The sequence below is a fragment of the Sinocyclocheilus anshuiensis genome, unplaced genomic scaffold (assembly GCF_001515605.1).
Source record: "Sinocyclocheilus anshuiensis isolate Anshui unplaced genomic scaffold, SAMN03320099.WGS_v1.1 scaffold1581, whole genome shotgun sequence".
Classification (NCBI taxonomy): Eukaryota; Metazoa; Chordata; class Actinopteri; order Cypriniformes; family Cyprinidae; genus Sinocyclocheilus; species Sinocyclocheilus anshuiensis.
The window spans coordinates 122328-138782 of record NW_015540988.1 but is presented as its reverse complement, the minus strand read 5'-3'; the positions used below and the strand labels follow the sequence as shown (position 1 = coordinate 138782).

The 16455-nt window shown below is 38.0% G+C and overlaps 3 protein-coding genes across 7 annotated transcripts in view; all 3 read right to left on the bottom strand.

The window, feature by feature from the left end:
* The window catches only part of LOC107690148 (lysyl oxidase homolog 3-like), a 20738-nt gene extending 15484 nt beyond the window's left edge, over positions 1–5254 (bottom strand). For 3 of the 4 annotated variants that reach the window (XM_016488383.1, XM_016488385.1, XM_016488386.1), the window contains exons 1-3: positions 4831–5254; positions 1424–1759; positions 1172–1335 (exon numbers count right to left, since the gene is read on the bottom strand). In XM_016488383.1, the coding sequence (XP_016343869.1) occupies positions 1172–1335; positions 1424–1751 (492 nt within the window). In that variant the 5' untranslated portion in view covers positions 1752–1759; positions 4831–5254. The remainder of the gene's footprint in view (positions 1–1171; positions 1336–1423; positions 1760–4830) is intronic. The other variant, XM_016488384.1, reaches the window with a different exon arrangement.
* A 140-nt stretch (positions 5255–5394) lies between these two features.
* On the bottom strand, positions 5395–10347 carry LOC107690147 (pantothenate kinase 3-like). Of its 2 annotated transcripts, none has more exons than XM_016488381.1 (8): positions 10278–10347; positions 9894–10143; positions 8446–8798; positions 7632–7885; positions 7362–7538; positions 6910–7033; positions 6576–6701; positions 5395–6492 (listed from the first exon to the last, which is right to left on the bottom strand). In XM_016488381.1, exons 1-8 carry the CDS (start codon positions 10341–10343, stop codon positions 6442–6444), a joined length of 1401 nt encoding a protein of 466 aa, XP_016343867.1. In that variant the 5' UTR covers positions 10344–10347; the 3' UTR covers positions 5395–6441. The 2 variants fall into 2 exon arrangements, with proteins under 2 accessions (XP_016343867.1, XP_016343868.1); XM_016488382.1 differs by having other exon boundaries at positions 9894–10127; positions 10278–10342.
* A 1292-nt stretch (positions 10348–11639) lies between these two features.
* The window catches only part of LOC107690146 (flocculation protein FLO11-like), a 6644-nt gene continuing 1828 nt past the window's right edge, over positions 11640–16455 (bottom strand). Inside the window, exons 2-6 of the mRNA XM_016488380.1 lie at positions 14838–14903; positions 14409–14539; positions 14114–14294; positions 13338–14029; positions 11640–13187 (exon numbers count right to left, since the gene is read on the bottom strand). Coding sequence (XP_016343866.1) covers positions 12414–13187; positions 13338–14029; positions 14114–14294; positions 14409–14531 — 1770 coding nt within the window. The 5' untranslated portion in view covers positions 14532–14539; positions 14838–14903 and the 3' untranslated portion in view covers positions 11640–12413. The remainder of the gene's footprint in view (positions 13188–13337; positions 14030–14113; positions 14295–14408; positions 14540–14837; positions 14904–16455) is intronic.

Below are 16455 nucleotides of genomic sequence, written 5' to 3'. Positions count from 1 at the left end.
CTCTAGGCATGACGAAGCGGATATCGTCCTCTTTTGGAAGGCCAAACAAAGTAGTTTCGATTTCACAATGAAGCACACAGCGTCTTCACGACATTGCAGCAGCAACAATACTACAGCGAGAATCAAAGTTACGCCTTCTTTCTTTACGTGAACATTTGGGCGGTGTTATGCAAATCTTCCCACATCGTGACGTAGACATGTGGGGGCGTGTTAGAACGAGCCGTTTTAGGTAGGCGTGGTTGACTCTTAAGTTTTATAAAGAATATCTCTTTGGATTTGAGACTTTAGTCTTTGCAACTTTACAGATCTTCTTTATGCACCAAGAGCTTGTAACACTCCAAAGAGAAAGGAAAAATTGAAATCGCATCATATGACCCCTTTAAACTAAACTAAAAAATTTGTAATGTTGCCTTGTCAAACTAACTTAGTTTAAGTTTACTGGACAACTAGAAATAACTAAAAATTAACTGGACTAAAACTAAATTACACTTAAGAGTAATATTTTAAAAAAGGTAATAAAAATCACAAAATAAAAAAATTCCATAACAAATAATAAAATTACTAAAAAATTTAACTAAAATGAAAACTGAAAAAAGAACATAATTAAAAATATTAATAAAAAACTACAATAATATTAAAAGTATGCTAAAATACCACTGTGTTAAAAGTTATTGTATTTAACTCCATTTCCCACACTTAGAAATACAAGTATTCTATTATAAAGACAACATGTTGTTTTTAAATTATTTTTTGGAAAATATTTACTAGGTGTTAAATTAGCAACATTTCTTTTTTGTACTATCTGAGTTAGGGCCATGAATATATTAACAATGTTAGGCACACAGGTTTCTGTGATTAATCCACTTATTTGCACTAAACAATACTTACTGTACAATATAAGAGAAACTTATTTTAAATTAAATTGAAATATATTTGTATAACACTTAATAATAATATTGTTACAAAGTGGTAGTAGTAAAGGTAAACTAGCAAAGAAGCTATAGACAACACTGGCCAAACAAAAGAAAAATTTAAATAAATTTAGAAATAGACAAAAATATATTAAGTACAGTTAAAATACATTTTGTAAAATATTTTCTCTCATATTTTCTGTCAACGGCAGTTAGATTTGAATTTTTCATTTTAATTGTGTCTGTGTAGGGTCCTTTACCTCTATAACATTGGAGTCCACGTATCCCAGCAGTCTCTCATCTTTACAGATCACTCCAGCGTCCTCATCATGAGTGCAGTCACTGTTACCCCAGCCACGAGATTTACACACTGACACGCTCCTCTCACTGCCACTGCACTGCACATTGTCAAGCCAAATCTTACCTGCAACAGACACAAACTCTCTGAGCACATACAGAAACTGCTTTATATCTGCTCTGATTGAGTGTGCGAATGCGTGCAGGAACGTTACCTGTGCCCTTGCCATACTTGGCGCTGTGAGTCCAGCCCGTGGCAGACACGAAGCCCAGCTGGCGACAGAGGACATGGGCATTGGCCAGTGAGAAGTCATCATCACAGATGGTTCCCCATTCGCCTTTATAAAACACTTCAATTCGGCCCTCGTTGTGTTTCCTGGGGAAGCCAGACAGACGGAACTTCAGAGTCTCCGGGCCTTCTGCTGTCTGAGGGGTCGGTGTGGGGCTCGAGCGCACTGGCGGTGTGGTTTGGGCAAAGCATGATGGAATCCAAGCATGAAGTAGGAAGACAACAATGTGTCGCCACCACTGACACAGCTCCATGTGCGGCTCTGCGGCAGGGAACAGAAACAAAGAGGGGAAGGTTTGAAAAATACTGAAAAACATGTGGTTACTGTTGTGTGAATGTCAGTATGTTTTGATTTGAGCACTATCATGTGTTCACACAGAACATGTTAAGCACACTCCTACCCCTAGTTCTCATTACCGTAATGCAAAAATGTAATTTGTCATTACTGCACTGTAAAAAAATGACTGTACACTAAAACAAATGAGTAGGACTTCTTTTTTACTAGTAAATGTAGCAAATAATTACAAAGTAATGCACATTGGATTAAATGTTTAATTTTGAAGCAGAAAGACTGAAATAATAATACATACTGCAGTTATCTTTTTTTTTACAACTTAAAAAAACATTTTTTACGGTTTACAGTAAATAACTATTCTCCAAAAAACCCTCTAAAAGTAAAATGTTCAGAAGCATTATGGTAATGATCATGTCACAAAAAAAAGCAAAATGTGTCTTGGACATGTTTTCTTGAATTTCCAACAATTGGACATCATTAAATGACAAATTGATTGGAAATGACGTGCAACTAAAACTATTCTGTTCACAAGAGGCATTTACTGTAATTTTACTTCTGGTCAAATTTCACCCCAAATGTGTATACTGGTTAAGGACTATTAAGCCTATTTTTAGGACCATGAAGATTTTCTGCCATGTGACATCATTTTTAAGCAAGGTGACTAACCCCCATCACCACTTCTCATTACCGTAATGCAAAAAACAACTTTATCATTACCGTAATGCAAAAAAAAATAAAATACTGCACTAAAAGAAATGTACTTTGTTGCTATAAAATTTCACAAATACATAATTAAAACAGTATTTTCTTGTAAAATGTACTCCAGTAATATTTATTTAGAACTTTGAAAAAAGCATGTTTTGCAGTGTACAGTAACAAGAATCTAATAATTAGAATCACCATCATGAATATTGGTTATTACAAAAAAAAAAAAAAGCATTCAGAAGCATTACGGTAATGATTATCATGTTATACAAATAATCCAAAACATCTGAATGGTCCTAGAAATAAGCTTTAATAGTTTTCTTTATAAAAAAAAAAATATGTACCTTTTCTATTGATTTCAGAAAAAAATGTGTCTCGGATATGTTTTCTTGAGATTATTCACCCACAGATTAAATGTCTGTGCATGTATCCAACACACACTGGGGGACCCACTGTTATAGAATGAGTGAGTAGGAAAAACTAACAATAACTGCATTTGACACAGACATCTCATCCATCACATAAACATATATATCTAAACTCAATACTTTCATGCGCATGAACCTATTTTGATATTTTGAACAGCATGAGCTGTAGCCATCCTGCAATAGCTGGCATATTGACTTTAGAGGAAGCAGTAAAACATTTTACTGAGCCACCCGCTGACTTTATGTTTGATTGACATGAGGTTCAACTCATAATGTTTGTAGACAGAAGTGTTTAAACCCTTTGTATATAGTATGGCATTGCACAGATAATTGTGTTGATGATATAACTGCCCCTCACTGGTGCGGTGATGGGATTTCACTAATATAACAACAGCTTAACAGACAAGTCACTCTGGTGCCTGTGGGTCACAGAGGAATGTAAGTCTTGAGCACCCTCTCCACTGGCTATGAGCGAGTACAGACCCTTACCCAAACACATGGCCTTCTATACTGTCAGTTCGTGGACTGGACTGGATCTTTGAATTGCCTTCATTTGAATATCAAGTCATAATACAATCTTTTTAATCCAGGTAAAAATGTCGGCCTTTACATTCATATCAGGGTGATTCATGAATATTCCCTTTAAATATGGCCACTTTTGGTCCAGTAGACTTTAAAAAAATAAACTCTTTGAGAACACAGTTTTCTTGTTTGTTAGTTTACTTAATTTTTCTATTAACAATGTCCCACACTGGGAATACATGTATCCCAAAATAATTCTTTCATTTTATGACTTTAATTATGTATTGTATTGTGGAAATGAGGTGATGGAATTTAAATTTTGGGATAAAATGGCTCCTTTTTCATCCTATAGGAAATTCATAGCTAGAATTTTTTTAGAATCTTAAATACACATTTTTTTCTAGAATCTCAAATATGCATAATTTGACAAAACAACTTGCTTGGAAATGACAAATATAACTATTCTATGCCCAAGAGATATTTACCTTTTACTTTGTTTTCTTCACGACCAATACTTCCTTTGTCTCCTTTCTAATAAAGTAGGCTACACTAACTAACTAATGCATATTACATATTAAATACCTATTAAATCTGCTTAATTGTATAAGACAAGTATTTTAAGTAATTTCAATAATGTTACATGTGTAAAACTTAAATATGTCAAATATGTCAAACTGAATAGATCAATAACTTTTCCTGGATGGATCCAATTATACAAGGGAGTAAAGAGACTGGCGCGCAATTGAAAACAGATCTCCAGTAGCTCAGGGGCACATGATTCACCAGCACATGGTATTTCCACGGTAAATATAACTAAATCAAACTAACGGCATAAAATACATGATAAAAACCATAACTCACATCATCGCTAAACTATGTCATGCTTTGAAATGCCTATAAACAGGCAAAAGAAATGCTGAGGTAACGGCGAGACACAGACAGGTCTGGACCCCACAAGGTAAATTCACTATCAAACATCAGGTTAATAAACATGTAAGGGCAAAATGCAAACCGATGTTTATTTACTTATGTATTAGCTTCTCTGGAGAGTTGAAGACTGCTGTTGGGGAGGAGAACAAGGAACTTCCGACAAAACTCTAATAGTGTTTTAATAATGATGTCAGTGTTATTTAAAACATAAAACTGTTGCAAATGCTTTGACATCATTTATTAGCTTCACTGTAAAACTGAGAGGAATAAAGGGACGTGATAGAGGAAGTGTAGGCTCCTTGGCGTCCAGCTGCTTTATCTCAGATCATATCTGTGCAAGTAAATACCGTTAACGTTACTCTATTCAACAATATTTATGACACTTTTGCGAAAAAGATCAAACTATTCAATAATATACTCAGAGGAATAAAAATCATAATTTCCCCCCCTTACCTCAAGTTAAGCGGTCTCTCCACAGTCTTGGCACACAGTTTCATGCAGTTTATATTTATGCACAGAACCAGAAAAGCATTCAGAAAAGACTTGAGTACCTGCTGCAGAACCCAGACCTTGTACGAAGCAAAGAAAAGCGTCTAATGAGCAGCAGAGATAACGGGCTGTAACGGCAGTGAATTGCCAGCTAGACAGTCGTGCGGGTGGGAGAGAGAGCGATGGGAGACGGGGCACAGGGAGAGGTGGAGCTGATTCGTGGACGACTTCACACGAATGAAAAGGGGCAGGATTTATTTTAGGAAAAACACATAGCCCTTTCACAGTTCAGGAAAAGATTTTCCTACTTGCATAACGGAACTTTCTTCTGCTCAGGCACGTACTACGTTTGTAAAAAGACATGCTGGGGGATTCTGAGCTTCGTGAAATTTGCTGGAATATGTAAATAAAAAAATAACGTGCCACTGTTAAAATATCAGATTTTAATGAATCAAGTCATTGTTTCTGCATGTCGAAAGCACGAAGAAGGCTTTTTATAGTGATTTATATATTTTATTACAAAGGCGCTTTTGTTGAAGAACAATACTTGTTTTCCATGTTTTAAAAACAAAACGCAAGGCACTTCTTATTTGCTGGTGTAGGAACAAACTGATTATTTATACTGACTTGAGCAATGAGCAAGTAAGGTACACAGACTATAAAGAGAAGGCAACAGAACACATGTTGTTTCAGTGTTGGTTTATGCAACAGGGACACCAAAGTTATTCCAAAGAAGAAGAAAAAACAGTTCTCAGGTTTGAGGAGGAGATTTATCCATAGTGTAAAAGTTTTTGTTCCCCTCCCTGAAAATAGGTCAAAGTTTTGCCTGGTCCCTTTCTCTCTCTCACACCGTTATGCAATAATTGTCAAAACACCACTGTTTCTTTACAAACATAATATGAGCTACATAACATTTATGAAATTCTGATTCTGAACTCACTGCGACATCTACAACAAAAAATATATTAAGTAATTTCGCATTTATGTTGCATCAGTTACATATACAAGAGAGCAAAATGAGCAAAGTGCTTGACTGATCAGCTTGCTTTTGAGTAAATGATGTCTGTGCCCCAAAAATAGTGCAATGTACCATAATGATTACTGTCACTAGCAACCATAAACAATACAAGTTTCAGTCACTGTTCTTCTGCTTGATGCAATATCAGTTCATAACCAGTAATGATAGTACAGTATAAGATGACAGCTGACACATTATAAATGATGTCTAATCACGTGGTTGTGATTTAAGCTATGTATAGTATCAGATCTTGCTGGCTTATTCTCATATCAAGTGGTTGACTGTTTTCAAAAGTTAAAGGCTCTAAACAGTTCTGATGTTTGCAGTAATTCCTTAAACTAGTATAGGCATGATGTAGTTAATTCTGATTGTTTAACCTGACTGTATAGCATATTTTTAAGAGATGTTATTATAGTAATAGTTTTGGTATTAATAAGATGTCAGAGCTTGGTCTGCATAGTTGAGGGCATGGTCTGATATTTGAAGGCAATTTTGGTCTGTTTGCATAAATATTTCTGTCTTTTGGTAAAAGCTGTGAACTAAGATTGAGTAGCAGATCAGGATGGGTTTGGTAACTCCAAAAGTGCACCAACCGCACCAAAATAACCCTGAAAAACACAAATAAAATGACTTGAAGTGATTTGTTCAGATATTGTTTAGCTTTGGAGGAATTACAAAGACTCACACACACCTCATGTCGCAGGAACAGGGCTTTGAGTTGTCCTTTGCTCCAGTAGTCCAAAGCATAAGCGAGCAGCTTCATGGATAATGTGTTCACTCGCAGAAAGTTCCCAACAAATACCACTCTTTCAATGTTCTAAATGGAAGAAACTCATAATGAGCATTGATTCTGAAAATGTCATTCTTTTAAGAGGAGTTTCCAAGGAGCTGATTGGCGCCTGGTCTCTCATAGCCCTGTACAATGCTGCTTGATCCAGATTCCACAAGGCAGCACCGTAAAGAGGCTGACAGACAAGGGCAAGGACAACATACTGGTGATTTAAAGTGTGGATGTGCACGTGTACCTCGTTAAGTGCACACATGCGCGTGATTGAGCCAATGTTGTTGGTGATGGTGACAAGTGTTGCTCTAGCCAGATCCTCCTTGGAGACCGAGTCTCTCTTCTCCTTGCACATCATGCTCCCAAAGCTACAAAAGAAAATACACATACATTATATTGATTAAACTGATTCACGTCTATTATCAGTGTCATTACAGAACCATTTTAAAATGATAACAGTGTCATATAAGGAATAACAATGTAATTGTTTAGATATAATTTGGGGTTAGAAGTAAAAAAAAATTAACAATTTTAATCATCAAGGATGCATTAAATTAATCAAAAGTATCCGAAAAAACATCTGTGATGATACAAAAGTTTTCTATTCTGTTCATCAAAGAATCCTAAATTCATTTGGATTGATTTAAGAACATTAAAAAAGACCCAAAATTTTCAAGCTAGTGTATATGCCTGTACCTGGAGGCAACAGCCCATCCTGGCAAGCCAAATCGTTCATAGTCGCCACCATAGATGTCCTTGACTAGTTTATCTACACGTGTACTTTCCCCTTCTGTGGCCATTGCCAATGCCTCCTCAAAGGTGGAGCATCCAGTCAACAGGCAACAAAGCCCAAGGAATGTACCACCACCAAGACTAAAGGGGAGACAGAAAATATTACTATAGCTTTACAGTAAAATGCCCATTTATTTTGTTAAACTGTTGCAATATTATTAAGTCATGACCAACCTGGTTCCAGTAACACGCTTGTAGCTGTCTTTGGAGTATACAGCCAGTATGCTGACACCAGAGCCGATGTTGACAAGCAGCAGAGGATAGGGGTTCTCCAGGTTGTATGCCTTCTGCTCGCAGCGCTCAGGGTCTGTTGGATGTTCAAAATAGTAACATTCAGGTGGACCACTTGAGACCACTGAGTCAATGTACAGAACCCCCTTTATCAGGCATTCAAGCTCATCCAGCTTCAACAGCTGCAGATTGGCCATCTAAGAGAGGAAAGACAGCATAGAGAACCAATTAGTTAAAAGAATAGTTCACCAAAAATCACCTTCAGACCATTTAAGATGTAGATGAGTTTCTTAAATAGGTACAGATGTGGAGAAATGTACCATTACATCACTTGCTCACCATTGGATCCTGGGTGCCGTAAGAATAAGAGTCCAAACAGCTGATAAAAACATCATAATTCTGGATTATGGAATCGTATTTTAGTTTGGTTGTTAAGTGTTATAAAATTAAAACATCTTAATGATGGATTTTCACTTCACAAGATGTTAATTGATGGGCTAAAGTCGTGTGGATTACTTGTGGATGTTTTTATCAGCTGTCTGGACTCTCATTCTCATGGCACCCATTCACTGCAGAGGATCCATTGGTGAGCAAGTGATGTAATGCAAAATTTCTCCAAATCTGTTCCGATGAAGAAACAAACTCATCTACATCTTGATCAGATTGAGGCCATCATTTCATTTTTGGTCTATCTATTCCTTTAAACAGATCACATAAAATAATATATATAATTGCAGCAATGTGAGCTTGGACACACCGTACGGAAGCCATCTTCATATTTAAATGCACCACCTCCAGTGGCACAGAGGGTTGTGTGCAGACTGGAGAAATGCTTGTCTCGGCCCATCTGCAGGAAGGCAGGCAGCTCGTGCGTGGGAAAGCGGATGAAGTGCAGGTTGCCCTTGCGGCCCCAAAGTGTGAGGTCAGAGAGCTCCAGGTGAACATCTCGTATACCTGTTTTGCCATAGGCGGTGTGTGAGGTGAGGAAGCGGCGGATGCTTTTCAGACTATCCACCTCCTCCTGTTCTTCTTCTGCTGTAATGTCTTTGGGCTCAAAGTAGACCAGCTTCACCAATGTGCCACCAATGTCCATGCCAAACCATGGGAAAGCTGGGGACCAATAATAGTGAAGTGACTTCAATACTTTGTGCATTTTCTAAACATTTTCTGTGAGTAAGCTCATTTCACTTTTTTAGGAAAAAGTTCACTGTTAACTACATATGAGCCGTTTTATTTTCTGTAATTTTCATTGAGGTTGGCACATTTTCAGCCCTGTAAGTAAAATGGGACAAAATGTATAATACATTAAAAAATAAAAGGTAACAGAGTTAATTCAAATACACAATAGTGTTTTAAGTAATTTCGAGAAAAACATTTCTCATTAATCAAAAATAAATATTTGTTCCTTGCACAATAACTTGAGTAACGTTAGCATGATTGAATAAGTGAGTGAGTGACGTGACATGTGGCCAAGTATGGTAACCCATACTCGGAATTAGTGCTCTGCATTTAACCCATCCTTAGTGCACACACACAGCAGTGAACACACACACACACCGTGAACACACACCCGGAGCAGTGGGCAGCCATTTATGCTGCGGCGCCCGCGGAGCAGTTGGGGGTTCGGTGCCTTCCTACAATCCCTGCCGGTACGAGACTCGAACCCGCAACCTTTGGGTTATGAGTCCGACTCTCTAACCATTAGGCCATGACTTCGCAAATGGTTGCGTTTGAAGAATAAGTCAACACGACAAAATTTGTAAAAATAAAATGTGTCACACACTTAAGTATTACATTTTTGGTTATAAAACGTTATTACTCTGTACCATTGTACAGTGCTGGGTCGCCTTTTGATATATAAGATTCCTGAAGAAAATCTTAAGTGCTTATTAAATTCATCATCTGTAAATTAGGCTTTAGTATTACTGCTATACCATAAGTAAATATATGAATTGTATTATGTTTAATGCTAAATGTTATCTATCGTCTAAACATTTAAGTGTATAGTGTATATTATGTTTTGCATATTAGTCAATAGTATGATGCCAACCGCGAGCGCAAAAAATGGGACAAAAATTGCTATAAAACGTATGACTGTTGGTTTAATTTATATAACGTTATATCTGACATTTTATCACTGATTTCACTGTGGCATCAGCTCCGTTAACCCTGTTACCTAGCGCTATAACAAGATGGTTCACCTACGCGGCCTGTTCTTTTTCAGCGAATCGAGCCTCAGCATCGCCGGTGTCGATTTTGACACCCGCTGCTCTCGGAGTGCACTGCCGCCGGCCGCTGCGCTGTCTGCACCCGGTGTAGCAATTATGCTACATGACGTTTCCGTCTTTGATCGAGGCAGCCTGAGCGCTGTCGGTTCTTCCTCTTGCTCCTCCGCACATCCCTCGCCGTCACAGTGGAAGCCATTCACCTCCATTATGTCTTTTACCAAAAAACTCTACATCGATGAAGCAGAAAAATCACAGTTAACATATATAAATGCATTGTCTGTATTTCATATTGTCATTCACATCTCCACAGAAAATGTTTACGTCGCCGTGTTTACAACACCAGCACAGTTACTCGAATTACCAATGAATGCTCTTCTCCTGTCCACTGAAATCGCAACGAGCCAATCAGATTGTCAGTTCGGTTCATACGTTGTCTTCTTCAACAGTAGATGGCGCGCTTCACATAACAGCACTACAGGCATCATTTGTTCACAATCTTTACCGCCTTTTATGCTCTGACTGACCAGAAAGACTCAAGGTAGGACATTTTATTTCAGAAACAATTCTGGAAATCATTATTGACTGTGCATGATCAAGATTGAGCAGTACACAAAAGCAAAAAAGTTTAGCACAAATATTCCCCTGAAATACAGTAACTTATCTAGCAAACCTACAAGAACCAGATAAAATACTTATAAGATCAGGAGTAACATTAACACAGTGCATTTAAAATCAGATTCAATCATTTCACATAAAAAAGTGTGGATAAAGTGGTTTCTGATTAAAAATGACATATGAATTACATTTAAAGTGTACACGTAATTCATTCAGTCATTTCCAATGTTCATGTAGCAGTTTACCCTTACACCGATAACTTGATGCTAATAGCATGCATGTTGTTTCTGCAGCTCAAACGATAGAGCAATGCCACTAGCAACCCCAACGAACACGAGTTTGATTCTCAGAGAATGTGTGAACTTAAAAATATACCTAGAATACAGTGTACAATCTTTTTCAACTACACATCAATGTATTACTGTTGTGCACTGGATTTGGAGACTTCTGCAGACACAACACTTACATATCAGCAATATAAACAATATAATCTTTGGCCATGGGGCACTTGGTTATGTTTGCATTTACTTTAATCTATCTTAACAGTTATTCCACTATAGGTAACTCTTATAGCAGGCATTAAGAGAACACATTTGATTTTTGTCAAAAGTGGACAGCGTTCTGTGTGTGCACACTTTGAAACTCTTATAGGGGTCCAACTGCCCAGAAAATATGGGACAGTGATGGAGAAAGAGTTCCTTAAGGAGAGGGTTGGAGCCATTGTCCAGTCCATGTAATGTTCCAAATGAATTTTTCATAAATGTCCGATAGGTTATGCAACAGCTCCTTATATTCATGGTCTGTCACACACAGGATGTATTCTTGCAACCTTACCACAATTCACAATACATCAAATTGTTGTACAATGTAATACCAGTCAAACTGGGTCCTCCAAATTACTTTAAAGCTCAATGACAATCAGTTTATTAGTGAAACTGATTTCACAGATGCAACGGCAGTCAAATTCATTATCGGCCCTGGCGTATAAGGCATATCTATGTAAGGCACATGGCAAACCATGATTACATATAGGCCTATATGTACACACATGAAATAATACATGATAAAACCACTAGAGAGTTTGGCGAAAGAGATCATGTTGGACAAACATCTAATCTTGTAAAATGTGTGGTAAGTACTGCCGAGTGCTGCTCCGTAACGTTACATGTGATCGCGAATCTCGAAAGTGAAAGTAAAAAACAAGCACACGGTTCATAAGCGATTTCAATGCCCCGTATATTAATAACGGCTCTCTGATGCCAGCAGTTTATAGACAGAATAATTACCCAGTGATATAATTGCGACAGAAGATACTGATGTATATTTTTTCTCCCATCTCGTATCTATTCTGTTTAGGGGTTCCCTCTTTTTAAATGGAAATGTCCTAGCCTTATGAGCAGTTGATTTATGCTAATCGACAGACTCTTATGTTAATAAGTGCCATCATTCGCTTATGTTTATTATATTAATGTTTCAGCACGTTACAATCATTATATGGCTTGAGTTAAGGTAGCCTATCTTCTGAATTAAACAGTTTATCATACAGATTGAAAGCGTGAATCCCGTCTCTCTCCGTTTATGGGTGTTTGTGCATGCAGGTGGGGGAGGGGTGTGATTTTCAAATAATAATCGAATAATACCCAGCAATTTTAGAATATTATTTTTGCTTGGAATGCCCATCCCTAGTATATAGCACAAACCTTTTATTGTACTACTTGTATTGTACATTTTGTCTTTTTCTTCAGCACCAGTTACTATCCACTGTTATTTATGGAAAAGAGCAGCCTGGACATTTTACTTAATAAGTCCCTTTGTGTTTCATTGAAAAAAAAATCATAGGGGTTTCATGCAACAAGAGAGTAAGTACATGATGACAAAATTTTCATTTGTGGGTGAACTTCCAGGCCAATAATGCAGCAGAAAGACCAATCCCTGCAGCAGCAATAAGGTGGAAGTTGTTTATCCTGAATAATTCTGGGCGCCCCTCTCCTCTCTGCTCTGGCCTAGCAGCACTGGATTCTTCCTCTCGAACGTTGATGGTGGTTGACTTCTTGCTGTCATGCCCAGATGGCTCAGAAAGATGAACTGCACTTTCTGTGCCAACATAGTTCAGGGTATGCTGGTCCTCAGAGATGACTGTGCTACATTGCAGGATGCTTGGTGGCTGACCATTCATATTTTCAGCAGATGGCTCTTCAGCAAACTGGATTACATTTATCGGTGTATGACTCCCGTAGAAAGATTCATAGTGGTCCTCCTCAGGCTGGTTACGGGTCAAGGGAGCAGCATTGTATGGAGGGTCTTGAAAGGACTGAGTAGCAGAATCAAGGGAAGCAAAGGGAGCGGAGTTCTGGTCTGCAAGACTAGTAGACTCTCCAAGTTCTGTGGAAGAGTCTGTTGCATTGCTGATCTCCAAATCACCTGAAACCACCGAGCAAGGCTCCTCTTGAAAGACAGGAAGAATCTCTGCTCTGTTCTGCTGGGGTTCTGGATGCTGAAGGACTTCAGGCTTGCTGAAACATTCCTGGTCGATGGAAGAGGGAGAGTGCGTAACCACCTCAGCAGGTGCAGAAGATGTTGCCTGAGCTGTTGTGGTAGAATTTGTTGGAGCATTATTAAAAACTGGCAACCCAACAGTGTTGTTCCTCTGAACCCTCTGCAGAGAAAACAGATTAAGCCACAGAAAACAACATATTAACCATTGGAAAAATTTGAAATAGAGTTGACCAGATCCTTTTAATAATGAACTTGCTACGTCACAGATTTGCCTAAGAACAACAGTAAAGTGCTTTGGGTTGAGTATTACCTCATTTGCAGTTGGGTCAGAGATCTCTTCCGGCTCCTGAAATGTCCTTTCCATTCTCAATGGGGGATTAGTATCTTGGACAGGGAGTCTCTCAGAAGGGTCAATATCTATGTCTGCTGTTGGCACCTGGGTCTTCTTTGACTTCGGAGAAGTCTGGGAGGTGGTGTAAAGCTTTGTTATTTGGCTTTGAGAAGTGGAAGTGTCTGAGGAGGATGCTTGAGCACTTGAGGTGGAGAGGAGAGCTTCACCAGTTGACGAGGAGATGGTGGTTCGGTCTGTTAAAGCCAAGCCATCTGAATTATCTAAAGCAGGTGTTTTGTTCTCAGCTGCCCCAGTGAGGGTTGGAACAGGTAAAGACACTTTAGAAACTGAGACTTCAGGAGGGGGAGGTGCTTGGGAAGGAGCTACAACAGGAGGTGCTACTTCAGCTTGGGAAACTGGTTCAGGAGAAGGTGCTGGAACTGGAGTAGGAGGTTTAACAGGAGCAGGAGATGGTTCTGGGGCTGCAGTGTTGGAAGAGGCAGTTGAACTTGCTGGGGCTCCCCCTGAGGGTGGAATCAGCAGAGGAGGAGTGGTTGCTGGGACTGCATGAACTGTCACTGTGGTTGTGGTTGTTGTGGAACCAGATGAAGTAGAAGAAGCAGCTGGAGCAGGTGCTGGTCTGGGTGTAGGAGCAGCAGGAGCAGCATTATCTATAGATAAAGAAAAAAGGCATTCATAAAATAACGTCCCTCCTTTTCATAATTTGTTTTGTACACAAGCAAGAAAGCTCTTACTTGTGATGCCCCTGATCCTGTCATAAGTAGCGCTCATCTCATTAGCCAGTTCCCTATGTTCACAGTTCCGGAGTGCATTGATGAACTCATCAGGCCATTTCTCGCGTCTGCGTAGATTGTCTAGAAGTGTCTGCATAGCAGTGAAGTTTCCAGAAATTTCTCTCTTGGCTTCGACCTCTTCCTGCAAAAACACAAATTGAATTAGTAAACAAAAAATAATTTACATAAGTCTTTTACTTTTGCATATCTAGATATAATTGTGATGCTATCTGTAGTTAAATGTAGTACTGCTTACCCTATCAGTGAATGTGAGGCATGGCAGGTGAGGTAAGATATCTCTCACTTTGACCATTGATGAAAAACGAGCCAAATTCGGCCTTATTGCCTCGTTATAAAATTGCTCACATGTAAATGACATTTTTGCACTTATAAAGAGAGAATGACAGAAAAACAGTGTTATTTAGTGGTTTATTGTTATTAATCACACTAAATCAGGGGTGTCCAAACTTGGTTCTGGAGGGCCACTGACTGTCCTGCAAAGTTTAGCTCCAACTTGCCTGAACACACCTGCCTGGTAGTTTCTAGTATGCCTAGTAAGACCTTGATTAGCTTGTTTAGGTGTGTTTAATTGGGGTTGGAGCTAAACTCTGCAGGACAGTTGCCCTCCAGGAGAAGGAATGGACACCCCTGCACTAAATAAAAACACATATTTGAAAATGACTACCTGCTTTAAATAGTAAAATTCAACAGCCTTTTCTTTGTGTCCCTGAATCTGGACTCCAAATCAGACCTGGGAAAAGAATTAGAGAAAATTATTGCAAATGTAATCTTCAATGTTTGAGAGGGTTATCAATCATTAAAACTGAATTAGAATGTTAGACAATCAGCTAGGCAGAGTGCAGTCTACTGACAATGCTAGAAATATGATTGCATCATCTCATATAATCCATCCTGCTTCAGCACTTCTGGATGTGGGAAGCCTTGAAAGTGAAAGTGAAAGTGAAAACTGGTGTATGCATGAGAATTTTGGGGAAATCCTTAAGTTTCCATTTGGCCTTCATTAGAAAACACTTTCAAACAACAGATGAAACAAATGCATTTGATATAACTGGTGTGACAAATGTTTGTAAAATCGGATATGAGGAACGTAATGCAGATTTTGCATCATTTTTGCAACATTGACTCATCAATACTGGGGATGTCCCTGAATGGGCATTCTTCATATCCACTCTACATTTTAAAAACATTTGTCCCACCAGTTATGTCTAATGCATTTCTGTTTTTTCTAATGATTCACATTATTTCCCAAACTCACAGGAGTACTACATTGTTCATTATATATCATAGCTTTGTCCATTTTTGGTTTGGCTAATGTGTTAATGACTGTATAATGTAACCGTTTGATGTTCTTGATTGTAAGGTCTTATTTAATTTTTAAATCATGCAATCATGTAATGACGACATAGGCTACATTTTTAATTTGGTGACAGACAGATCAGAGCTGCTTTCCTGCAGCAGACACATATATTATTCAATTAATATGTATGCTAAGATTCTGAGTTCATGTACAGTATATTTGTAAATAATTTTCATCGGTCTTAAACATTTTAATTTGTGAAGAATGAGCCAAAGTGTACCTAGATCGCAAACCTTGTTTTGTGTGGTCTTCTGGTGTGATTCCTCAACCTGATTTTGATATCTATGTATCAACTTGTGCGACATATAAATTAATTCATATTCATAATAGTTTAAAAATTAACCATATTGACAGGATATTGTAGCACATTTAAATAATTTGCACTTAAAATGATCTACAGTAGGCCTATTATCTAACACAACACATCACAGCTGTAACAAAGTGATTCTGACATGAGTGTATACTTTAGTATTTTTGTATGGTACAGAGTACAAAACAGATGTGAACTGGACATTACCCTGCTGATTGAAAATGTAATGATCTCCAAAGATCAAAGCAAAAACTACTGCTGTTCTGCAACCGTTGCTCCTCTTTCCCTCAAAATGATCATTTACACATATATCTGCTGTTCCCAGAAGGAGGGAAATCATGTACAAAACTGAAAAATCCCAAAAGCCAATGGTGAAGCCCTGCTTTTCAATGGATTCCTATGTTATATGACCTGTTCAGTTCGGCTATTCACTTGAAATATTTCCATTCAATACACTCCATACAACATTTTTTGTGGCATAAACTACCATGACACATCTACTCATTATTATTATTTATTACTGCTATTGTCCATAGTAGAAAAGTAGGAAAAATTATACAGTATAATATTATTTTAATGTTTAATACCACTTTATATTAACTGTATAATAGAAAA

Bases quoted from the DNA above. Each gene is read 5' to 3' on its own strand.
- LOC107690147 (XM_016488381.1), bottom strand. From the start codon at position 10,343: ATGAACCGAACTGACAATCTGATTGGCTCGTTGCGATTTCAGTGGACA. The intron at 8,799-9,893 runs GTAGGTGAACCA...ATTGGTCCCCAG, and splicing joins GCTGAAAAAGAACAGGCCGC to CTTTCCCATGGTTTGGCATG. The intron at 6,702-6,909 runs GTACACGTGCAC...TCTTCCATTTAG, and splicing joins GCATGTGTGCACTTAACGAG to AACATTGAAAGAGTGGTATT.